We start from the raw sequence: 26,728 nt of genomic DNA on the forward strand, positions 1-26,728 counted from the left end.
CGCCCCCTCCAGGGTGTATTCCCGCCTTGCGTCCAATGATTCCAGGTAGGCTCTGGACCCACCGTGACCCTGAACTGGATAAGGGTTACAGATAATGAATGAATGAATGAACTCATCTTTAAGTGCAATAATGCCACCCATACATTTTCCATCCTGTCCCTATTAAAAGTAAATTTTGTCCAAATATTGCTGTACTGCTATTTCATTTGATCAGTGCAGGTGCATTGTGCTAAACCTGTGTTTATGTGAGAGCAGGTTAAACTGTAAAACTGACAAAACAAGAATAGAGAAATGAGAGAACGAAGCTAAAAAAAAGCAAAAATGAGAGCAGAGAAGGAAACCAAGAATAACAAGTGAAACCAGAGCAGAGGATGAAAGGAACAGGGCTAAAACAGCTTAAACATGGATGTACCTTGTGTGACACCGGTGCTTGTCCTGAGGGAGCTACGTATGGTTTGTCATTTATAGAAACAGGTGCTATAACAAGTCATTCTGAACAGGGTTATTCAGACAATGTGGTGCTTGATCCTTGTATTTTGACCAAAGCATGTCCACAGACAATTCATTCAGACCCCAGGGAACTGTGTGAACTTGTGGGAAAGGGGTAAAATGTCACCTTTAATATGTCTAATCTAGATGTGTTCCTTTCTGTGTCCAAACAGCCTGGCTTTGTTTTCTGTCATTTTGAATAACAGAGAATTGTGATTGTGTTCCTAGCTTCAGTGTTATAATAGTTACCAAGATATGACTAATGTGGAATAGATTCCAACTCCAAAACAGATGATTTCTTCCAGAGAAGACTGTTCAGTCAACACAACACTAAAGACAGGGACGACCCAAACCCCAGCTTCTTTCCCGTATATTTATTGAAATATTTAATGTGGATTCACATTTGATGTTTACATGCGCACAGGGGAAGGCCAGTGCTGAGCCTGGGGTTATTGATGCTGGATTATGGATTTGTCAGACAAACCCGAGCCTATAAATTATTACGAGGTATCAGTGGATTCTGACCTGGATCTTCAGCCACAGATGTGGTTCAGAAAAAAATGTCCTGATTCTGATTTCTGCAATTAATGGTGTGTATAATTAAGTAAACTTTTATTTATTAATTTATTAGCTACATTTCTAAATCACATCAGTACCGTGACTAACCCACTCAAAGCTTAGCGCATTTCACAGAGTGCTTCCCACATGGGAATGTTTCATTTGCAGAATTGTGTGCTTCGTAAATTTAAACATGAATATGTATTCAGTAAAAGTGCTATGTGTCTGGTGTAAGTAATAATTTCTCACTGGGAAACCAGTGGTGTATTCTTACCAGTGGTGATTCTTCAGCTTTTTACAATAGACTGGCTTCTTCCAGAGCAAAGACAAAAGAATTATTGCTAAGTTTCAGGAAGAGTGTCGTATGCCATTGAGTATCGGAATAAATATACATGAATTTTAAGAGTAACAAACCATGGCAGACAAACAAGAAGTCAATACTGACACCAAAAGGAAGAGTAATCGTACATGAGGGACTTGCTTCTGTATTTTGCCATCTGGTCCCGAAGCATTTAGCATTTTCTCCCAAAGAGAAAAATCATTCCTCCTCACTTTCGTTGCATGCATGATTCAGCTGTTAAAAACCTCCTAATGACAATCACTCATTGATGACATTTGGCAACTGCCTTAAGGCTTTCGTAGGCTTGCTAATAATATGAGTTGTGGATTTCTCATGCTGTGAAGGCCAATGCCATGCAAGAGCACTTGGTGCTATCCATTAATGCAGATGCCGAAGTTGTTTTCTCTGCGCTTCTACATTTGTGGGCTCTGTTGTTTTTTTTTTTGTTTTTTTGTTTTTTTTTTAAAGATGGGGGTACACTTTTATGTATATGTTATAGTAGGGTTAGTCGTGCATATACAGGCTCTAACACTGTGTCGTTTTGTTGCCCACTCCAGCTGGTGAAAATACTGCAGTGTGGTTTGAAGATTCATAACATGCTTAAAAGTGTTTAAAGAATTAAATAACACAAAAAGCCCTTACCACGATCATTTCAAAAGGTATTGTGACCCAATATCTGGGTTTTAAGTTTGGTTTTTCACTATAATGATCTGATTTTATTTTGTTGTCCAAGCTGATTGTGATTAAATTGATTAGGAAATGAAGAACAGATGCATAGTTGGGTATTTGTTCTACAATGCCATTAGCAGTGTATTATTAAATATGGTTAATAAATAAATAAATATTATAATAAAATGTTCTTTTAATGGTGTAATAAATATAATGCTCTTTCTTTTACTGCCTAAATGTAGTGTTTGTAATGGACATATTTTTCTCCTAATTCTACTGAAAACATACTCTACTTCTTTTGGCTATGGTTTGCTCCACCATTAAACTGGGCAAAAGGATGAATCAGAATCTCTGTGAAGTTTTCAAGGCCATGTTGGACTCATATTCAATTTGAAAGAAACAGACTTCAAGAACTGGATAAGATTTACACAGCAGGAGAGCTGTAAAGAATAAAGGAAATTGACAGATGGAGAGAGATTGAGTCTAATGCAGTGGGAGAAAGATACCTTGGTAATGCTTCAGGGAGAAAGCAGATTCCAACTAATGTGTTAAGAGTCCCTTTAGGCAATATTACACACAGACAGAAAGACTTAAGAGAGATGACTTGAGCTGACATATGACCATGACTCAAAATGGTGAAAATATTTAGAAGTTACTGTCTGGATTCGTTGAACCAGGTTCACGGACAGACTGACACATCAGATTCACATAGCAACAGCTTCCTGTTTGCATCCTACAAGTATTAAAACCATATGTTGAAGGGTCATACATAGGCTGCAATACCCACAACCCTCAATTTCTATCCTTCTCAGATCTACCGCATCATCCACAAAAGCTGTTATGGAAATGATCACATGATAAACCATTCCCTTCTAGATGAATTTTCTCCACAGTCAGCTTTTGTGATTATCCCTTCACTACAGAAGAGAGCACAAACAGTCATTCTTACAGCAGACAGTGATAATATGAGAAATATAGACCAACGTCATCTACAATTTGCTATTCTGCTACAATAATGGTTCCCCCAACACAAATACAGCAGATTGGTAGATACAGTGCAACTGGTCCAACAGAGGTCATTCCGTAGCTGAGAGAGGTTAGAGGTCAGAGCAGCCGGTTAACTGCCAATAATTTGGCCTCCGGAAAGCCTAATCCATCTGATTTATCCCTTCATTGGTCTACTTCATCTCTACATAAAACATTCAACAGTTCTTCTACTTTACCTCTCCATTTCGTGCAAGTCAAAAAATACGCACATCCATTGGAGGCTGAGGATTCATCCTCTTCTGAGCCGATCCAAGTTCTCCCTCTCATCAGTTTGTTTGTGTGTGTGTGTGTGTTCTTGTTCATGTACGCATGGTGTGTCCCTGCCGTTGGGGTGTGAGAGGTGAGGAGGTGTGGTATCTCCTGTTGTTCCTCAGTCTGAGCGAAGAACAAGAATATGGTTCATATCTCCACCAAGCACTTCAAGGGCACCAGACCACGCTTCTTTCCACTGCTCAGCTTCAGAAAACCGTCTGTCTCTTCACCTTTACCCACACAAATCTGGCATCAAGGAGTAAAGCAGGAGGAAATTAGTTTATAAAATTAGTAAAATTTGTAAGTTTACACAATTTAGATGTAGTTACTAAATTGAGTACAAAATTACTTACATTAGATCATCTACCCATTTTTGTTTAAAATTAAGCACTGACAATGAACCACATACTAAAGTTATCCATCCAGGGAAAGACATGTCTACCAGGCAAAGAAGGATTTACATTTTCTAATGGTGTTAAAAATATACAAATATGTATGGGTCTCTGTATAATCCCCCATTTCCCTTATGGGAGAACAATTGATATTTAATGGTTCTTTGGCTGTTCAGTGTTATATAAATATTATATTAATTAAAGAACCCTTGAAGAATGAGAAAGCATCAATAAACAAAATAATAAATAAAGGCTTTGGGTGAACACCACGGGAGGTCAGGGAAGGTTAATGGAAAAGTGTAAATGGAGTGGGCCGGTTTTAAAAATGGAAAAGTAAACAGTCTACAGCTCAGACCTGTTGAATTTGCATGAGTCAGATTTTCCTCCACATGTAATTGTGTATGTGAGTGAGTGAGAGAGAGAGAGAGAGAGAGAGAGAGAGAGTGTGTTTGTATATGTGTGCATCAGTGTGTCACTTACCTGCGAATCTTTCACGGTCATTTGACCTTTCTCACGGTTGCCAGGGTAGCTCTCAGTGACTCTCCACACTCTTTCTCCGGGACGCACTCTCTGGACGAAGTTTGCTGGGAAAAAGCCAACTTTATCATGACTCTTCCCCTGGCGGGCACACACACACACACACACACACACACACAGAGTTAGTCTCCATAGCAACCCCTACCAAAAATCTTGGTGGTTTTTCTCTTGGGGCCCTTTTGATTTGTATGACTCACAAAACACTCTGTCAAATGAAAAGCACATCAAAGGTTCTTCACGTTATCACAGATTATTACTGCTTACATTACTGTTATTACATTGTCATTCTTCTTTATGTTGCTATTGTATGTGTAATGCCTCCTGTTGATTGGAGTTGTCCTTCTAAATTTGTCCAAGGCTTGCTTTGTGATTTTTCTGTGGCAGTTTGGGTTGCTTTTCTCAACATGACAAAAAATTGACAGTCAATTTTTGTTCACACAATTACCTCGATTACAAATGTGTCCTTGGACTCATACCATCAAAAAGTTTTTCATACCTCAAAGAAATTATAGTGTGGTGTAGTAGGCAAATGCTGTCACTGTTTCAAAACATTTAGTGAACTCTAGCTATATAAAAAAGTATACTGTAAAAGCAGCTCACTATTTACATGTGTCACAAAAAAACACATTTCCATATGTCCACCAACACAGCATGTAGCATTTTAACCCTGCCTATTAATGTTGATGTTATTAGGAGTGTTTTTAAGCTTAGACTGTTTTGTGAATGAAGCAGAGCTCATTTACATACATCTGTCCTAAAGACACAGTGACAATTAACTTGAACTGTGCGCAGCATAAATCCATAAGTACTGTATATAACTAAATTAAAAGCAGGTCTTTATTATGGCTTTTTTTTTAAACTTATTTAAATCATTTTATTCACATCTCCTATCCTGAGTGAAGGTCTGTATGGGAAAAGTATACAGGGTAATAACTATGAGAATAAGCAGGTGTTAACAGACTGAAAAACAGGGAGAACATAAAGGACAGTGTGAGTGTGTGTCAATTTGTGTGTCCATGTCCACAAGGCCACATCACTTCCTTGGTCTACGTGCGTTTCTGTTTATTCCAGGGTGAGCTGGCATTTGGCTTTGCTCTTATTCAGGGCCTCTCTTCCATTAGGGGATAGGAAAGCTTATTAATTTTTCATTAAGCGCTGTTTCCTCCTTGTCAAAGCCCTCCACCAGAGCCATTACACTCTGTTGTTGTCGACAAGGACTCTATGAATAGCAGTAGCAAGTGCTTTGGCCAGAAGAATGAAAAATGGAGCCTTGTACTGACTCCAGCCTATGTTCCATCAGGAAGACGAGCAGCAGACTTGGAAAAGAGAGTGAGGTGACAGAAAAAAGAGAAGAAACATGAGAAGAAAGAAGGCAGCAACTGAGACCCTGTGCTTTCTTCAGTCCATTTCCTACCCCACTGAGAAGCAGATCCAATTGTGTGTTAGATCTGTGGTATTAGAGTTAAGGTCTTCATGGTGATACACAGGGGACACCAGGATGAAGAAGGAATAAAAATGACCCCAAAACCCTAGGGTTTCATCTCACAGCAGGGACTCTCTGAAGATCCAGAGAACACAACAATAAAGCTCACAACATCTACATGATGTGGCCAAAGGGTTTGATGTGTAGAAAAATTCAAGGTGGAAATTCAGCAGGATTGATTCTGGTTTGTCAGATTTGATTATAATTATATTCAACATGAGCTTACTTAAAAGCTCTAGGGCATTTTTACCAAGATATTTTGAGATTTTCCTTTCAGGAAATGCAGATCCTTTTATAGGTTACTCACTAGGCAGGCTATGAGCACAGACCTAAATTTCAGCAAAACATCAGAGATGGTTAAAAATACCCGCCTCCCAACCCTGAACATCTGAGATCTTCTTTTGTTTCTCATGATCACAGAGCTTGTAAAACAATTTCCAAAACAAAAATGATATCCCTTAGCTTTTCAAATGTGTTCCTGGAAAGCTACTCAGCATATCGACAAGGTAGGCTAATATCATATCCACAAGACAAACCTGTGCCATCAAAATAGTTCTGTATGAAGAAAAGATGACAGTGAAATCCACTCCCTGGGTCTTAGGTAGGTGGACCGCTGAGCTTTGTATTTGAGTATATCTGGTCTAAATACTTCTAGTCTTAGTCCAAAACACATTAGTTACACAGACTAGTTAAATATATCCTACACATTTGTTAATTTTGGAAGAATAAAAATAGCCTTTTTATTACGTTTCTTCATGTTCTACATGTTTTTTCCCATTAACTGCCACTAATGTAACATTACTGATTGGTTTAGTTCATCACAGGAGAATGCAATATCCACCTGTACATCAACTAACAGATGCTAACTAGCACCATGGGTAGAAGAGGGAGAAGGAGCTGTCAAACACATCCAGGAAGAAAGACCAACTGTGCTCTCTAGCACTCCTGGCTTCGGATGGATGTTGCAGCACCTGGATTCAAATCTGCGATCTCCAGATGATTGGACCAATGCTTTGTCTAGAAGCCATTTTGTACCAGAGCTGAAAATATTTTTTTCTGAATACTTTTAATAAATTATTAAAAACATATTGGTAAAACCATACTGGTTTTAGAATATTTATTATGTTTTGCACATATACACCCCTTGCCCATGGCTTTTTATATAATCTTCACCCTTAAAGGTACTACAATTAACCGGCAACCATATCATGTTGTATAAACTGAAAACTGACTATTGTTGATGGCCATAATTGAGGCACTCACCTTCCACCAGTCTTCATTTGAGTCATCCATCACCTGCACACGGTCCCCAGGCCTGCCACAAATTATACACGAAAATTATATTTTGGAATACATGTGCATGGATCAGTTTTATGGACTCGTAAGTATTTCCTTTCTATTCTTCTAGAAAAAGCTATTACAAGATGTCTGTTGTGTTAGGCCCAGAGGCTATTCTCCTGTATGTAACTGTTATTGTGAAAACAATAAAAAACCTTTAAAGTGAAAGGAGCAGTAATTTCCTCATAATAATCTCATTACAGTATGCTCTGCATACAAATGCAGCACGGAAACTAGACGAGCAAGTAAATTCATACAGAAAAAGAGTGGATAAAAAAGTGGAATCAAAGTCAAAACTACAGAGTGATCAGTGTGCTTTTACCTGATGTAAAGACCAATTCCGTAAGTGTCTGATGGAAAAGAACTGATAAACATGAGTGACTTTCATTTTTGTTGTCTATGACAGTTAACAAGGCTGGCTCTGGTGTAGATATATGGAATAAACTAGTGAGATAGCACTCAAGAGAGAAAACGATGTGAAATGTACTCAGGAATATGTCCTTTTTAAAGTAAAACCAATAACTATAATAACAAAATTTGGCAGGTAAGGTGTATTGCTGTCATACATTTATGCTTAAAAGCATGGATTTCATGACAATAGATTAGATTTCATACACACACAAAACAAAGTTTCTTCTGAAACTAAAATTATTATCTAAATGTATAGATTTACACAAAATACTATGCATCCTCATTAGGTTAAAAAATATTTGGGACAGTGCCTAATAATACAGGCATTTATGAATAAGTGTGAATAAAAATTCATTATTTTTTCTGTATTTTATGAGTTTTCTGTTAAACCTATACGTTGTGCAGCCGATCTGTGTGTGATGGTCTGCTGTACTGCTCTGTGCTTTTTTATACTCTGTGGTCTCACACTGTGTTGCGGACCCTGCTGCATCTGAGCAGTGTGACACCCCTCCCCTTCACCGGAGCAGCAGATGGTGAGAGCTAGCTTTTCTCCATAATGCTCCTTTGTCTTTACTCTGTTCTCTCTTTCTCTCTGTTAAGGGTTTAGCCATGTTACAATAACACATCCACCACTTTTTTCCTCTTTATCCTGATATATTTACTGCCCTATTTTGCTTCTCTGTCTAGCTTTACCAGAAAAAAGCCATGGTTTCCATAATTTACAGCTCACTTCTTCAGTTTGCGTAAACTAGTTCATAACTACAACATACAAGGGATTTGCCACAGATTTATACAGATATCAGAGATGACTGAGTTAATTTACACATATAATTTTGTTGTAGAACAATTATTTTTAAGTAAAACGTGTTTTACGTTCATTTTACACCTGTATAGATTAACTACAATTTATTCTTTCATAGCTTTCATAGAAGGCTGAAACATTTGTGGCAACTGACTCTAATCCTATAAATGAAAGTCAATCCAGCATTTCAAAGTTGGATTGAAAACTTGCAAAAGCAGTATCTCAGTCTTTCTCATCCTGTGATGTTACAGCTAAAGATTTTTTTCATTATTTTAATACATATTTCAAACATGTATATGTCTGACATACAGAGTGAATTTAGATTCATGTTTTTTTTGTCTCTTTCAAAGGCACTCAAGAGTCTAAAGCACAGTCTGTGACAGAATGGAATACCTATATTAGAATCAGTATGTTCTGAACATATCCGTATGAAATGGACAAAGGCAGTTGTTAATTAAGCAGCTTGAAGGACTCAAGCTATCTCTAGAATAAAAGATGAACTCCTTTTGAAGCCCAGGCCGGAGTGGTGTAATTCCTCAGTGCAGGGAGCAACTGACATTGGACTGCTCTTGAGACACCGAGTGTTTGGAAAAAAAGCCTGCAGGATCCGCTGGGACTTAGAGTTTGGTGTCAGTTTCTGCTTCCTCATCAGAATTTCATACCGCAGTGGGAACTGATGGGCTTAGAGAGGAATGAGATTGTGTGAGAGTGTGTGTGTATGAAAGGGTGAATAAGAATAGGTGTACACAAGGGCAAAGAAACATACACACACGTACACCCACACACAGACTGACGAGTGTGTCACTTACTGTAGTTCCAAGTCATTTTTCTCCTGAGGGAGGAACTTGTACAGCGCTACGTATGTGTGAATGGAGTGAACTTCAATGCGTCTAGGGGCCTAGAAACACACACCCACACACAGACAAATGTTATGGAACTTTCCACTGAATAATCTCTAGTCTGAATCTGAACAGACACAAAGAATGAGATGTTGGTACGAGAATATGTAATATTGGATTTCTGTTAGCAAGACATAATGAATAGAAAGTGGACAGAGGGTGGATGGAGAAGCAAAGAAAACAAGGTTGAAAATAAAAAACACACAATATATGTTTGCGTGACAAAAAAGAGAAAGGCAGAAAAAAGGACGAGGGATAGAAATAATATATATTCAGTTCTGGTCCTGAATTTACAGACACAACAATGTTTTAAAAATGGAATAGAACACATTTCATTTTTCTGCATTGTTTTTATGCTCAATATTTTTTTTATTTTGTGTTATTCATAAGAAACCTCATATTTGTAGCTCCACTTCCCATACTCTAGCCAACTGCTGCCAAAACTTTTGCCAAAGACGCACAAGCATATACACAAACTCCACGAAATATTTGTGAAGTAAAAATCATATTAAGTCCTTAAGTTTTTAATCAAGTGCAAGGTCAGGGTAAGGGCATAGGAATTATTAAGTAAGAAAAAACAGGAATGCATTCATAAATATCCCTCATAAACATCCCATAAAAATCTCTCACCTTTAAACTGACCCTCTCCTCTGTCTCACACTTTTCACTGTCAGCCAGAGAAACCACTAGAGAGAGAGAGGGAGTGAGGGAGGAAGAGAAGAGAGAACAGAAAAAGAAAGAAGGGGGGGAAATGTTTTAGCAGATATGAACAGGCAGATTGTCACAGCTGAGATGAGAGGTCAATAGTTTTCCTCCCAAAAAAATGGGATACAGGTGCCAGATAGTAACTCATGGACATAAAAATGTCTTACCCTCAGACTCTGGGGCAGATTCTTCTTCAGCAATTGTTTGGCTCTCTAACTTCTCCTCTCCTCCATTACTCTAGTGAGAGAGAGAGAGAGAGATAGAGAGAGAGAAACATAACACGAGAAACTGAAAAAAGACAATGAATTATGGTGGAGTTATATTTTTACTTGCAGACCATCCATTCTGAAATATGACTACTACAAACAATGATCTGTTAATCTTCTTACAAACTCGCACAAACCTCTATCTTTTACTCCCACTCACTCAACACTTTATGAGTTCCACCTACCATGCACCTTTATTATATAAGTGTACAGTCAAAGAGTGTAGAGGGCTGTTGTGCGATTTATCAGTAGCTTTCAAACCAGAAACTGATCACTGATAAAGGGCTGGAGGATGACGAATAAAAAGCCAAACTGGTCATCAACACAGTTGAATTTATATGATGTATTTATGAATGTGATGAACCTAAGTATGGGTCACAACGAACCTGTAGGGGTTCATCACTGAAAACATCTTAAATCCATCTTCCCTCATAGCTGCAGTGGTATTAACAAAACATAGTCATCCTGTAAGGTGTTAATGTTGGGTTACCTGGTGGCATGGTGATTCTGAGATGCTTCCAAAACTGGATCGGCTCATCTGTGCAAGAGAGGTTCCATATCGCAAGGCTTCATACACAGGGTCCACAGACCCTTTTCCCTGCTCTAGAACACACACACACACACACACACACACACAGTAGTGTGTTACTGAACTGTATACGTTTGTAAAATGAGAAAATTGAAATTAAACAGAGCGGACAAGGGTCACAGAAAGAGTCAAAACGCAGCAAACAGGTTTACCCAAGGCAAAACAGGGTCAAGGTCAAAAATTGTTATTGTATGCTGATGCTTTAATAATGAGCATATAAAAATAACCTGAGGTATTTTATATGTTTTTTGGGGTAATACAGCCACACAGTGCACATTTAAACACATTCAGTATTAAAATAAACCAGTACATTCATTCATTCATTATCTGTAACCCTTATCCAGTTCAGGGTCGTGGTGAGTCCAGAGCCTACCTGGAATCATTGGGTGCAAGTCAGGAATAAACCCTGGAGGGGTCGCCAGTCACTCACAGGGCAACACACACACACACACTCGCACATTCACTCACACACTCACACCTACTGACACTTTTGAGTCGCCAATCCACCTACCAACGTGTGTTTTTGGAAACCGGAGCACCCGGAGGAAACCCACGCAGACACAGGGAGAACACACCAAACTCCTCACAGAGTGTCACCTGGAGCAGGAATTGAACCCACAACCTCCAGGTCCCTGGAGCTGTGTGACTGCAACACTACCTGTTGCACCACTGTGACACCCTAAACCAGTACAACTGACATAAAATAAAATGACTCATTAGTGTAAATACAGCTTGTAATAAAGTGGGCAGCCATTGAAATTACAAGGCAGAAATTTCTAATAAAGTGGACAGTCAGTGCAAGTATAAGCAGGGTGTTTCTAATGAATTGGTTAAAGGAATACAATGTAAGAATTGGCTTTTTTTTGTCCCCTGAGCACCCCCTACCTGCTGCTGAGTGTAATTCACGTTTACAGTACTGTCCTGAAATGAAGACTCACACACCTCTCTCTCCCTTGCTCATTAGCTCACTCACTTAAACATGACTGACTCACGCACACACTCTCCCTGTCTCACAGACAAACACACACCTCTCTCTCTCTTTTCTTTTACCCACTCACTCATCGAGTGATGTTTACAAAAGTAGAGAACTTAATTGAATAAAATAATGTCGACTACAAGATAAAACCCATATATCACTCATATTACACACTGATCTATGTTATTACAACCATGAAGTGTAACTTTGGTGGTACACTAGCCGTTATAACCACAGTAATCGAGAGCAAAACACTTATTAGCAGAATCGATGCTAAATTGCGACTAAAGTAAGCAGATGCTAGCAATTGCCCTCATTCATCAGTAACTCTCAAAACCAGACTATAACACTGTCCTCAACAAAGCTTGGGTTCCACCAAAACAAAATGTAACCGACGAAAAGCATTTATTACGTAAATCAATGTTTAACATGAAAAAGTGAGCTAAAGTTAACAGCTGCAAACCCTGGCTCACTGCTCAGTAACTCTCAGAAACTGATTAGCTATAACACTTTCATCAACAAAACCATCACTAACTAGCACCGCATCACATGAAAAAAGACAACGAATACTTACTGCTGCCACTTGTGTCCTCACGTCTGTTTCAGCTCAATCTACTGTGTAAATTAGGTCCAGTATTAACTCTTGTACAGCCGTTCACTCTCTCTTTTCCTACTCCTTGCCCTCTCTGCCTTATAATGTCTGTACCAGGAATACAGAGATAGATTCTTCTTGTAGCTAGGCACCCATCCACCTGTGAGCTATGTGCCATTAAGTGTTACACATTTCTTGGGAGAGTCCTCCGCCCCGTGATTCAGAAGTTGCTTAGTGCAGTAAACCAGCTGAGGACATGGCGTAGCTGCAAGAGAGGCTCTATTCTCCCTATAACAGCTCAGTAGAACATTACAATTACTTAGAAGCTGTAATTTTAAGGTACACATACTACATAGTGTTCCTTTAAAGAGCAGATGGATAAGGGAGGTGAAATAAAGCAGTGAAATGGTGTAAGAGCTTCTAATAAAGTGGCCAGCAAGCTGAAGTATATAGTAGAGGTTTCTAATATAGTGAGTGGAAGACAGGTGACCTCTCCTGTCATCTGCGAGAAGGACGTGCTTACACTTGTAAATTACAGAAGTTTAGAGCAACATAAAAACAAGTAAACAGGTGCTTTTCTTACCTTGGGGAGGTGGAGTCTCTTTTACAACCCCAAACAGCTCATTGGTGAGTAGAGGTGAGCTGAAGTTCCGTTTGAATGCCCCTGACTGCCAGATTAGAGGGAAGGAGACAAATGAAAAGAAGGATAGAGTGAGAAAGAGGTAGGAGAAGCAAGAGATACAAGTCAGCAATACATCAGTGAGAACTGTTCATTGCCAAAAATAGGCTCTGTAATAATGGGAAGGAGGTAGGGAGATGAGAAACAACACAAGAGTAAAGAGAGTAGAGGTTGTGGAATGACAGAATGATAAACGTGCAAGAGAGAGAGAGAGAGAGAGGGAAAGAGAGAAAGAGGTAGAGGATATCATATATAGACATCTCTTACGTTATCATTGTTACTTGAGGTTTAAGGGGAAAAGTGCTGTGGTTGGATTCTATTTTAAGATGCCTCTGCTGAAGATGTGCTGAGAAAGCCTGTGTTTCTGTTCCTTGGCATGTTCTCACAGTGCAAAATGCCAGCAGCTCAGTTTTTGCCACTGTCGTTTGGCAATGCTACCAACTCTCTAAGTACACTGACACCAACAACAAAAAAATCTCTTAACTGAAGTATATACAGAAAAGTAATAAAGTAATAAAAAATAAAAACCCTGATTTTTGAGCGCTTCGCTGTCTGCTAGTATTTTGCACAGGTGCACACTTCTGAACACATTTTTCCCCCTCATTTTTAAAATTGTTTTTACAAAAAAACAAAAAACAAAAAAACCTCCATAATAAATAGAGCACCCATTCTCTACAATCTCTATGATGAATATTATCACTAGGTTGCTTGCAGTATCGTATTATAATGTTCTATACAAATGATGACATTAAAAACGAATACTCTCCTTATTTATACTACAACTTGATCAATAAGCACCCCACTGCAACCCGTTATAGCCTTAGCTATCATGACATCGTCCATGTATTTTTAGTACATTTGTCCATACCATACACACCAACACTAACAACGTTACCCAATAATATCAGGACAACTGTGGTCAGAAACTGTCCAATGAAGAATTAAATAATAAAGCATCAAAAAAAGTCTAAGCATCACTGCTGAGCTGATAATGGTATCAGTACCAAATAATGTCTTGTCAACAAAGACCATGTGGTCACGGACTGGCCAGTAATACATGTTTCCAGATCAGCCTACAGTCAGATTGAACATGGACTTAGAAATTAGAAATTAGAAAGAGCATGCAAGAAAAAGTAAGTGTGCATATACACACACACACACACACTTCATTTGACTGTGTGCGTGTTCTCCCTGTGGCAGTGAAAGCACCCCGTTCCCTCCCCTCACTGATAATATTCAAGTTGACGTCTGTCATCTGGAACATCACTGTCCAGGATGTTAAAAAAAAAGTTTACACACCAGTAACCAGTCCACCTATAAATTAATCATTTTTTTATAATCTTTATGATTTTTATTTGTAAAATCAACAACACAAACCTCCTGGTCAAACTACTTCACTTAAGAGACCATTTTTAAGCTTTTGTTAGACATCCTTTAACCCTCCATCCTTTGTCAGTTTCTGACCACAGAACTGCTCTTGCCTGGATATTTTAGTAGGCTGGCTATCTCTTAACAAAGCAGTAACACTGCCCTGTGCTACAACCCCTTCATCTGTGTGTGTAGTGATTTGATGATAATAATAATATAGTCAAGTATAACATGAAATGATAATCACATATAAATTGAAACTCAACTGGAAATTGTAACAGTTTTGGTTATGAATGCATTAGTATAATTATTTCAGACCAATGCCCATCCACAGACATTAATAAAATAAAAAAAAGCAACGTGTCCCAAATGACTCCCTATTAACTACTCCCTTTATTACTCACTATATAGTTCACTTTTGTAGGGAACTGAATTCAGGAGTCTGATTTCGGATACTACATTGGGTTTGTACATTATTGGCTTGTGGTGCATTGTGGAATCATTTGAGTGCCCTGAAATGTGTCCACTATGTTTGTAGATACTGCTACAAAATGGCAGAACCCCTAAATAGTGCACTATATAGAGAATAGGGCAGTTTCAGAAGGCTACTTCTATTTGCAGAAGAACTACAGAGAAATGTTACATTTATTTACACAAAATACAAAATATTCATTAATAATTACTGCTGCAATGCTAAAGTGTTATCGTGAAACTTTCATGCATTAATTTTTTTAATGCAAAATATTCTTTGTGAAGATGTTTCAGTGCACATTTTACAACGGCTAGGTCAGACCAAGTAATCTGAATGGACAAAAGACATCCCACGATTGATAATAACCACAGACAGAGTCACAGATACAGAGTACATCAATGGGTCTACGCATGTATCACTCCACTTTTATGGGTGTGTTCTGTTAATGTTTAATTAAGCATTATCACTAGAGCCCATTTTAAAGAGGAGCTCTACAGCATCAGCTTCCTTGAGCATTTTTTACATATGAATGTACATGATACAAATTAACTGGCCTGTGGTAAAGCAGCAGGGTATTGTGCAGGATAACGTCTACAAGAGCCCACTCCCAGTCATGTTGTGGAACAATTCATGTGGGTGGAGTCAAATAAATGATTAAATAAACCAACACATCATCATTTGTTGTCAGTTCTGTCTGTTATTTAATAAATGGCACTCACTAAACTGTATAAAAGAAATATAATGCTCAAAGCTATTCAGTAATATTTCTGCATGAGGCTATACTGATATTCAATATAACAACATTCCCCTGATATTGTTTAAGCGGAGAATATGGATTATATTTATTATATATCTAAAGCATACATTCAACACAACCAGCACCAATCAACTACCCAACTTCAATGAGTTCATGTAATGCACCACATTCCTCTCTCATTAGCAGATTATTCTACAACTCCATCATATTTCTTGATTAATATTTTGACCAAAATATTGTGAGAACCCAAACTGTAAACCTAGTGTTTTTTTTTGTCTAAATTGTGAGCAGTGTTTTGTTGCAGCCCTACCATTACACCCCTAGATCTTGCACGTATATTTAAATTTGCTTATTACTTCCCAAATACACTCATCCCAGCTGCACACACAGATAATACCGTAACGTTATAATGTCAGTGTCACTAAAAAAAACATCTGGACAACAGTAATACAGAGGTCAGAAACTGTCCATTGATTAATGGGTTAGAGGGGGCAGCAACAGATGGGCTACAGTATGTGATTATACCTATAAAAGTGCCCCTATAAAGTAAGTGGGGCTCATAAAGTGCCCTGTGAAAAAGTACAATAGGACGTTCTCATAAAGTGAGGGGTGGGTGTATGTGCTTGTCATTTCAAGCAGCGTGGGTCTGTTTCAATGGTCCTAAGAAAAGAAAGGGAGAACGAAATCACTCTATTGTTGTCCTGTGACATGTGATCAGTTTTGGCCAAGGCCCAGTTGTGATTTGATGGGAGAGGAACAATGTAATTGCATCACTTTTCATCCACTCATCGCTGCTGCATCTCCCTGCCAAGAGCAGGGGCGGGTCAATAAATGAAGGCTTTCTATTTCTTGAGCCTTTGTGTGTGTGATGCTCTGTGTGTGTGTGTGTGTGAGAGACAGAGAGAGAGAGAGAGAGAGAGAGAGAGAGAGAGAGAGAGAGAGAGATGCTGTGTGTGTGTGTGTGTGTGTGTGTGTGTGTGTTTGTGTGTGTGTGTGAGTTATAGGAGTAATTTCACTGCTCATTACCTCGGCTGAGTGACTCTGACTCGGGCCTCCTCGCTCTACTCACACAGTCTAATGTAATTGCGCCTATTAGGTGCTGCTGAGTCAAAGCTGTCAACTCCGAAGACAATGTGTCAACTTGAGTTTGACAAACACAGGGAGGCTTCTGTGAGGCATGCAAATAAATTACAACAATAGCAGAGTAAAAAAATCTGTATTATCTTACTTTTTAAAATTAATCAGAGAACAAGATAAAAAATAAACCTCTGTATTTCTAAAAGTATATGATATTTATTCATTCATTCATTATCTGTAACCCTTATCCAGTTCAGGGTCGCGGTGGGTCCAGAGCCTACCTGGAAGGCAGGAATACACCCTGGAGGGGGCACCAGTCCTTCACAGGGCGACACACTTATATTCACTAACGCACTCAAACCTATGGACACTTTTGAATCTTGGACCATTGCAGCACTCGGAGGAAACCCACATGGACACAGAGCACACACCAAACCCCTCACAGTATATTTACATATACATATTATAAATATATAGACAGTTTTATAATTAAAAAAACTGCATTTAGACATTGAACTAATCAGAACTAATTACTGAATATGAATATGTGACCTCGCCAGTGCTCTTGAGGCTGAATGCAATCAAATCCTTACAGTGGAATTTGAACATTTAATGTAATGCTGTCTCAAAAGCAAAGGGGATGTAAACACTGACCATACAGGAGCACTTTGTAGTTCTACAATTACAGACTCTAGTTACAGACCTGTTTCTTTGCATACTTTCTTATCCCCTGATCTTCAAATGGTCGGAACCCACAAAGGACCATCGTAGAACAGGTACGGTTTGGGTGTTGAATTGATATGAGTGGATCAGACACAGCAGTGCTTTGGAGCCAGTGGAACTGATAAAATGAACAATGAGTGTAAACACAAGTTAGGTGAGAGGGAGAGAGAGAGAGAGAGAGAGAGAGAGAGAGAGAGAGAACATATGATGTCCTCTACAGCCAGTCCATAAGGTCAACAATGACCGAGATTGTTGTGCTTGTCCTCAAGTTGCTATTCTCACCAAATCTCTTACCTAACAAATGAGCAACATGGCCATAAGGGACCAGAGAAAAATGGAAGGTGTCACAAGTGGAGGGCAGCAGTATAGGACCCCGGGAAAAAACAAAGGTCTCATAATTGCTGATTTTGACACAAAAGCAGTCCAAGCAGCAGGCGGCCAGATCTTGGAGAGAGAAAGATTTTGGCTCTACAAAATGAACTGGAACTTTTTCTTAACTGCCTCATTATCTCTCTGTCTCTCTCTGTCTCTCTCTCTCTCTCTCTCTCTCTCTCTGTCACACACACACAGGCGCTGCTCCACTGAGAGCCTGAACAAGAACAAGTGCAGAATTCTCACTGAAAGCTCTAAATAATGGATTCAAATTGGCAGAGAATATCACATTCCTGAGAGAACATGCGCTGCATCATCTCGACCAACTCCTGCAACAAAAACCTAGTATTAAATCCTTAGCATCATCTCCATTTTATGCCCAACTTTCATCACATAACATGTACACATTTTAAGACACCCCTGTAAAAACAGCTTACTGATATTCTTATGATAAGTAAATAGTAAGTAGTAATAGAGTTGTTTAAGAGCCTATTTGTTTACACACCTCTAGTCCTTCATTTCTGGTTACAGAGCCTCTGTGTTCTCTATATTTTTAGGGGGTCTTAGTTAATAATATACTGATGTACTTACAAATTCCAGTAATACTGCAGTGAATTAGACTTTCATACCAGCACCCCATACATACACACACACACACACACACACACACACACACACACAAACGTTAACATTGCAGATAAAATACAAAATATGTAAATAATTCTAAAATGTACTGTAGTTAACACTAATATTTTTTAATGTTCTAAAAAACTTTCTTGTGGTAATTCACAGCCCTGTTGTTTACGTAAACAATTTCTATCACATGTCCATTTTCAACAAGCCATGCTGTGTCTTGTGAAATGGATGACACTAGTGAATACACAGGGACTCTATATAGCCAACACAACACAAAAAAATACTGTGTAAAAGGGTTTAGTGATAGGTAAACTTGACTGGTTTGTCATTTTATTTTGTTGTTTAAAAATTAAATAGTTGTTGTCAAACATTATCACCTGACAGTATGCTACACTAACTGGCAGCTAATAGCATACAAACTACACTCTATTCTGATTTAATTTTATTTCACAATTGCTGGAAGACATGAGGTGCATTCACTGAAGATATAATCCCTACAAATTAATTCCAGCAGGCAATATTTTCATAAGGTGCTGGTGATTTGGGAACAGATTTTTGTCTTGTGAGACTGCAAAACACAAACTGAGTGGTATGTTCATTTATGAGTGCGTTTTTGTCCCCATCCACAGCTCAGCTGCCGCTCTGGACACTGGCCATGGACGCCTCCTGCTCACTCTGAATTATACGCAGTATTGGACACACCGTCTGCTCTCACAAGATATTGATTTACTTACTGACTTTTGGGCGTACAGCAAGGTGGAAGACACAAAGAGAAGGATAACACACACACACACACCGAGACAGTGAAGGCTGATAAAAGACTACAGACATGAAGTGTGACACTGGGGAAAAAAGCAAGAAAAACAGAAAGAAAAGTATGTCCTAAATAAAGGGAGAAAGGAGAGATAAAGAGGTGAAAGAAATGGGAGAATATATGATGAGAAAAAAGTAGTAGAGGAAAATTGTGGCGAAATAATGTGGGAAATGGAGAGATAGAGACGGAGAGAGAATGGAGAATAAGAAAGGCTGAAGGAGTGAGAGAGAGCAAGAGAAGGAAACAGAAGACAGAAAGAGAGGAAATGAGGTTAGGGAAGGGATAGTAAGATAGAAAAAAGAACAGTGACTTAAAGGAGTCAGGGAGTGAGAGAAAGAGAGAGATGTTTTGCAGTGCACACCAGCAGCTATGAGGAGAGAGAAAGAGAGAGAGAGAGAGAGAGAGAGAGAGAGAGAGGTGGGTGGTAGGGGCAGAGAGACGATTCTCAGTGACATTATCAGCTGCCCTGCGTTGACAGAATCTTCCTGTCCTCTGTCACAAATTCAGACTCATCCGGGATCAGTGTATCCTTCTTATCTCCTGCACTCACTCTTTTTTTCTGGTTCCCATCCTCTGCCCTGCCTCCTTATTTGCCAGTTCTTTAATTCACTCTCCCTGTTGGGACTCGGCTTTCAGCACATCCTGACTGCACACTGCAAAAAATTGTTATCTTGAGCAGTATATTTTTATTAGAATTATAGGCAATATTCACTGAAAGCCACTGAAATGAGTTTTTAGACTTTCCTTATAAGTGTAAGCTAGAGGTGTATAAAAAAACCTCTAGCATTGGGCTGTGGAGCAGTGGAACTGCATTCTCTGAAATGATGGAGCAACAAACAATATCTTTGTTAAAATCTGGTGTTTATGGTCCAGAATTAGTCTCCCATCAGAACCTGAAGCTGCTAATGCTCTTGTGGCTGAATGCTATTAAATCATCACAGCAATGTTCTGATATCCAATTTAATGCCTTTTAAGAACAGTAGAGGCTTACTCCCAGTGCTGCAAGATCATTTACATACAATCACTTGGCTATAGTAGAATAATAGTAGATGTATACATTTGAAAAGTATTTTTTTGTGGTGCAGGGCTGTTTTCTCAGGCTCAATGACCTAGTTTGCTAAAGTGAGATAATGGTGAAGAAGAGGCTGTTAAGTGTGCGAGAACCAAAGGCAGGCTCTTCACTGACTCACACACTCATTATTATTATCTCTCCGAGGCAGTGTCGGCATGATGACACCTAAAACACTACTGTGGTCCACCACATGTGGAAGGCGGGCACCCAACTGACTGCTGGTATTAATTGGGCTATTTCTAGGGAAGCTGGAATATCAACACAGAGATTCAGACAACAGTGTGTAAAATAGACTTCATTATGCCTGAACTTGTGTGTATTTTTATAAGCAAGACACTTTGGCTGATGTTTTGTTACTGTGTGTGTATAAAACAGGAGATTGTAACAGTTGAGTGTGTGTCTGAGCGCATGCAGAGAGACAGAGAGAGAGAGAGAGAGAGAGAGAGAGAGAGAGAGAGAGAGAGAGAGAGAGAGAGAGAGAGAGAGAGAGAGAGAGACTCACTTTTCCATTACAAACTTGCTGGGATAGCTCAGAAGAACACCAAAGATGAGCTCCAAGTTTACATGTTTTGCAGCGCAAACCCTGCTTTGAGTTGCCTACAGAGAAAAAGAGAGAGAGAAAATAAACTGAAATCAGCATTAATTGCAACTGCTAAGTTAAACAAGTCTTCATATGCTCACTCTATTCTGTTTGATTTAAATATGTATTGCACTAAACGTTTTTTTGTCACAACTATTCTTGAGGAAAGTATTTTGTGAAGACACTACACTTATGTGTCTCATCAGTTGGTAGAAATCCTTAGCAGTGGCTGCTCCTGACAAATTTGATGGGGGGATGGGGGTTGCACCTCAGGTTTCATATGACGAAAGAATGTTGCGGTGACTCTTCTTGGAACCCACTGAGAATAAACTGAAGGCTCTGCAGCTCAAGGGGAAAAAAAGCCTCAACGTGATGGTCTAAGAGACCACTTTGGGGCAATTTGCCACTATGTTGAAATCGCCCAAAAATAGGTGGGACCACCAAAAACAGTATGGAACCAAACCTAATGCTGAGGGGCTGAAGGATAAAAGAGGAAGGCATCACCCTACCGTCCTAATGAACTAACCACTCACGTTCCTTAGAATACAACTACAGCCACTTTATTAGAACCCCCTCCCTATAATGAGTGCCTCTGTTTAATAAGAGAAAATTGAACAGTGGCTTAATTAATCAAGTCTTACTTTTTAACATATGCATCAAGTTACATAAGGATTTACCTGAGCTGACCTGAGGACATTTTTATTTATGTTATTAAAGACAAACTCTACAACTAGTATTACAATAGATAAGTTAAATATGCTCAGTTTATGTGTGTGTGTGTGTGTGTGTGTGTGTGTGTGTGTGTGTGGGTGAGTATACCTGAGATCACCTGCTTGCACTGCTGGCAAATGGTAGGCCGGCGAAACACATACTCCTGGAAACAGTGTGTTTTCTGTGGGTGGGGCTGTGACTGGGGTGGGGTTTTTGAGCTGATGGAGAGGGAGGGGCTCACTGAAGGTGAACGAGAAGACAGCGAAGGGTTCGGGCTGATGGACGGCGACAGGGATGGTGACCGGTCAAAGGTCAAAGGGCGTTCCTTAAAGAGAGGTGGGGAGTGGGACTCCATCACAGGAGGGGGAGACTCAGCAATGAGGTCAGGACGAGGGGGAACCTCAAAGTTCGTCCGCTGGAAGAAGTTATCGACACTTTTACTCCGCATCACGGACTTCAAGGAAAGGGAGCGCTTCAATTTCTGCAGCTGGGAGATAATGAGAACAAGAGGGAGTTAGTGATCCAAGACAAGCAGTGATTTGACTCATACATGTCCTTCCAACAAACAATATGAGCAATGAAAAACAAAACATACTATTTATAATCAACAAAGCAATTTATATCAGTTAGCCAACAATGATGAGAGGAGACATGATGTGGAGAAAAAAAAGAAGGTAAGAACAGTCCAGTCATTTTTAGAACCTGGCAAATGAAACTGAATAAAAAAGGAAAATAAATATGTATGGCTGGCATGTACTCATATTTATTGAACTATTTATAAGCTGTATATTACTAATTAGGATTTGCACAGACGTTTGTTTTTACACATGCATAAAAAAAGTACAGTCCTCCTTTACACACTGTGACTTTCCACATCAGGATTTTAATATATTTCATGTCACTATAAGAAAATAACTGGTACATTTTGAGGAGAGTTTTACAGAAGCCACAGATGACACCCTAAGGCCAACAGATGACACAGAAAACAGAAGTTCATAAATGCATCCAATACAGTACATGCAGTATTTACGATATTACCCTCATTTAAAGGCTAAGCACCCCTTAATGGACCTCCATGAATATTTCAAGTTATTTCAGTTACTGACATATATAAGTGTGAATTAAAAAGAAAATACCATGCTTAATTTGCTTTAAAACTGACAATTTTATTAAATTGATGGAAAAAAAAAATGAAACTGTAAAATTCTTGAACGCAATCGTGACGTCACTGGTGGACAACAGCTGAACAACGCCGCGGTAAAACACAGTTATGACTGACTGTTATGACAGTATTTAGCTAAATAACAAACATTATTCATGACAATAGCCTAGCAATAAGCTAAACTCAAATTTAGAGGTACTGTTATTCTTGTAAATGTGATCGAAGTCGAACTCAAATTCATCCGACACTGTAAACCTCCGTAATGCAGCTACGTAGCTGAGTATAATCTGAGCCACCGAGTTTAGCAAGTCAAGCTAACGTTAACTAACACCAACTAAAACAGGCGAAGTAAGTGTACCTACCCTGTTTACCTCCATGTATACAGAGGCTCTTGAACACCTTTCGTTGGTTTCCTTACATGCCCATAGTGTTGGAAAAGTGCCAGTGAAATGAGCACTACAGATAACGGAGTGAGGGGATGGTCCTTTCCAAAGTGCCCGTTTAAAGTTGACAAATTTAGTCCATTTTCTGGATATTTGTGCACAGATGTCCCACTGTACGTTGAATTATTGCAGCCAAAAACAACACCTTTTCGTCATTTTGCATTAAATTAAGTGCAACTTCCAGAGTTGTTGTCCACCATCTACGTCACATGCAAGACGCCTATTAGAGTTTCCAAACACCGTTCCAAACACCAGGGGGGGGGGGGAAGCAACGGTCTTTTAAACCTTATTCCTTGAATTAGTAAGAAATTACATCTTTTCTGACTATCAATAAACACAAGTTAGGAACTCAAATTCCACTGTATTTATTTGTTTGCCACTTTCATATACCTGGTGCTTAGCCTTTAAAAATAATAATGCTTTTTCAAGTTCATTTTATATTTTTTAAATTTCTTCTATAGGTTTTTTTTTAAAAAAGATGGAAAATTTCCCTGTCATCTAGCTACACTTTGTGTTGGAAACAGCACCAATTTCTAAATTCATTAACAGGAAAAAATATCTCAACCTTCAGATCTGAAAAGTTTCATATTAGTCATTCATCCCTCTTGCTCTCTTTCTCTCTTGTTCCTCCTCCCCATCTTTTCTTGGATCTAAGAATTATGACATAGTCCATGGCTCAATACTGTTTAAAATTCACCTGTGGTCGTCTGTAGTTAAGCTTTACAAGTTTTCCTTCAGGGCACAGAGACGATTCTTTCAGTGACGTGTTTACAAATGTTTAAGGGCTGAATACTGTAGAAAATTGAATTTTCCTCTATTCCCATTTTCTTTTTTAAATTGTGCATAACATAGTATGCAAACAAATGAGCTTAACTCACTTTTGCTGCCTATTCACACTGAACCATAGACTTTTTAAATCTGTCATAGTACAGAGGACTGCCTACTTAATTGTAAGGGGGAAAGAATTTGGAAAATGCCTTTTTCAAATGAAATGGTAAAGAAAATATAAAAATGTATAAGGGTATTTGTAAATTTTCTACAAGTATTTAATGATTATTATAAGTATACATCTCCAGCTAAAGTCATGGAGGCCTGTCAGTCCACTTCCTTGTATATCTCCTGGCTGAAATGTGATGTTTTAGAGCCTCAGGCTTTTTTCCCCAACCAATCCTGTAGTCTAATGCAATCATTCAGTGCTGCTCCTCCAAGTAAATCATCCAGCTAAGGCTTTAACTAATCTAAGAGATCTATTGCTGAGATGTGAAGTCAAAATCCAGCGATGTGACAAGAAGTCTTGTGACCTAGTTGGTAGTTGGTCTCACATAGTGGAAACCATTTTTCTACACAATACAAAATGACAGCTTGACAAAAAAAATAAAAAAAATAAAAAACACCCTCTAAATGCAATCACAAGACTAGAGAATGGTTCACTCTAATACGTTTTCAAATGATACCACATAATGTAACACAGAATGTGTAAAGAAGTAGCTTGATTTTACGCAGTTTTGTTCAAATTTCATAATCAATATTTTTTCAAATATATCATAGTATATAAATATTAACTAGATTTTTGAAATCTGTTTTACTCACTTAAAATTATGTGAGAGTGAACCTTATTCAGTACATTAAACCAGACAAATTACAAATGTATTATATAGCTAAAAAATAATTATTTCATTTGACACCAGCATCAATATAGAAGTATATGCAACAAATTGTTGGTTTTGGGAACAGCATAATTTATCTCTGTTTTTGTCTGCTATATTATTTGTCATATTTTAGAAATAGCCGTTGCTATAGAGGTTGTATTTCCTAACAAATGAACAGAATAAAATGGTTGAAAATTATATTTTTGTTCCATTAACTTCCGACCAATACTAACAATGTTTCACATATTGCTGTAAATTTTATGTTTTTTATCTACCATTTAGACCCGACTACAACAATATACTGTGTATGATGGTCTATTTTCTCAATGCACAAATATTTTCCACACAAGCTTGTACACTACATCTGATTTTTTTTCCCTTCTTGTGTGTTCTCTACCAATGCCATGTCACATTTCCTTTCATGTATTAATCTAAGGCACTATGACAGCTGAAGGTGCTACAAAGTAGGTGTAACATAGCCTTTAGCTGAGACTAAGACTCTGGAAATCATGTTAGGGAATATTATATACAACAAGATGCCACTATGAAGGACTTGGGTTGTAGATGTTTAAAATAATCTCAGTGATTTCAGCATGAGGTACCCAGGACTAGCAAGTGCTGAACTATACAATTTAATTCAAAGATGTTTGCCCTATCCTCCTGAGCCTGCCAGACCAACCTCTCTCTCTCTCTCTCTCTCTCTCTCTCTCTCTCTCTCTCTCTCTCTCTCTCTCTCTCTCTCTCTCTCTCTCTCTCTCTCTCTCTCTCTCTCTCTCTCTCTCTCTCTCTCTCTCTCTCTCTCTCTCTCTCTCTCTCTCTCTCTCTCTCTCTCTCTCTCTCTCTCTCTCTCTCGATACTCCACACTGCTCACACAGGATATCACTTCATAAAAGTCTCTTCACACTTATTTAACCAACTAGCTGCTAACATCCTCAAAGCCCTGAGCGTCCACCAGTGGCTTGGGGTTGAATAAAAGTCAGCTAACTTTAACCTTGGTGTGGACAATATGAACAAATTATTTTTTACAGATGGGAATCCAGGACATTTTATACCTAAATAAGGACACTGGAATAGGAAAAACAGCATTTGTACTTAATCATAGTGCCCCTAATTTCAATATTGTACTATCAAATCTTATATACCAGCTATGTACACAAAATGGTGGCTTGTCCAACAGTAGCTGCCCACAAAGTACTAATTATCTCTTCTGTAAAGGAAAAGATATATTTAGAATGAGAAAAAATAGCATAGAGAGCATTTTAAGAAGGAATGAAAGCCTTATCGTTACCAGATGTAGATGAATATTTGCCACATGTAGGCGTAGGTAACAGAGTGTAACTGCTGCACCATTGATAGTGGACTGGAGCCAGATAAGAGCTAAACAATTTAATGTGGAATAGAAAATATGAATGCAGAATTATACGGCCAGGATATATTTATTTTATTTATTATTTATTATCTTTTCAGGCAAATAATTTTAATTCTTTACTAAATCCCTAATAAAAACAAATAACTTTCCACTTACTCCCAGCAAGTGATCCACATCAATAAAATGAACCTACAGCAAACAACTGCAAAAATCAAGAATGTGCTTGTCTTTGCTTTGTCAGACTGATGAGGCTGGACAGATGCTATGAAAAAATGAGAGCTATAGAGAGAAATGGAGTGGGAGTAAGAGAGAACGACTGTAAAACGTGGCAGCATCCTAAAACCTACATCTGGAGAAGACACTATCCAGGGGGACAAAGATTCAGACTGACTGCAATGCTACAACTGTGCGTGTGTGTGTGTCCCTCAAGAACACCGGTGGCTATTATTAGACAATGAGCCAAAGGACCTCTCGTAAAAGACTGAAAATACTCTGTGTA

The 26,728-nt window shown here is 38.6% G+C and overlaps 1 protein-coding gene across 2 annotated transcripts in view; it reads right to left on the reverse strand.

The window, feature by feature from the left end:
* Window positions 1-909: 909 nt before the first annotated feature.
* The window catches only part of LOC136691877 (SH3 and cysteine-rich domain-containing protein 2-like), a 35,889-nt gene continuing 10,070 nt past the window's right edge, over window positions 910-26,728 (reverse strand). For both annotated transcript variants that reach the window (XM_066664781.1, XM_066664782.1), the window contains 10 exons: window positions 21,715-22,093; window positions 20,818-20,912; window positions 12,929-13,013; window positions 10,679-10,791; window positions 10,090-10,159; window positions 9,848-9,903; window positions 9,128-9,216; window positions 7,031-7,082; window positions 4,228-4,365; window positions 910-3,601 (listed from right to left, as the gene is read on the reverse strand). In XM_066664781.1, the coding sequence (XP_066520878.1) occupies window positions 3,503-3,601; window positions 4,228-4,365; window positions 7,031-7,082; window positions 9,128-9,216; window positions 9,848-9,903; window positions 10,090-10,159; window positions 10,679-10,791; window positions 12,929-13,013; window positions 20,818-20,912; window positions 21,715-22,093 (1,176 nt within the window). In that variant the 3' untranslated portion in view covers window positions 910-3,502. The remainder of the gene's footprint in view (window positions 3,602-4,227; window positions 4,366-7,030; window positions 7,083-9,127; window positions 9,217-9,847; window positions 9,904-10,089; window positions 10,160-10,678; window positions 10,792-12,928; window positions 13,014-20,817; window positions 20,913-21,714; window positions 22,094-26,728) is intronic.

The sequence above is a fragment of the Hoplias malabaricus genome, chromosome 3 (genome assembly GCF_029633855.1).
Source record: "Hoplias malabaricus isolate fHopMal1 chromosome 3, fHopMal1.hap1, whole genome shotgun sequence".
Lineage (NCBI taxonomy): Eukaryota > Metazoa > Chordata > Actinopteri > Characiformes > Erythrinidae > Hoplias > Hoplias malabaricus.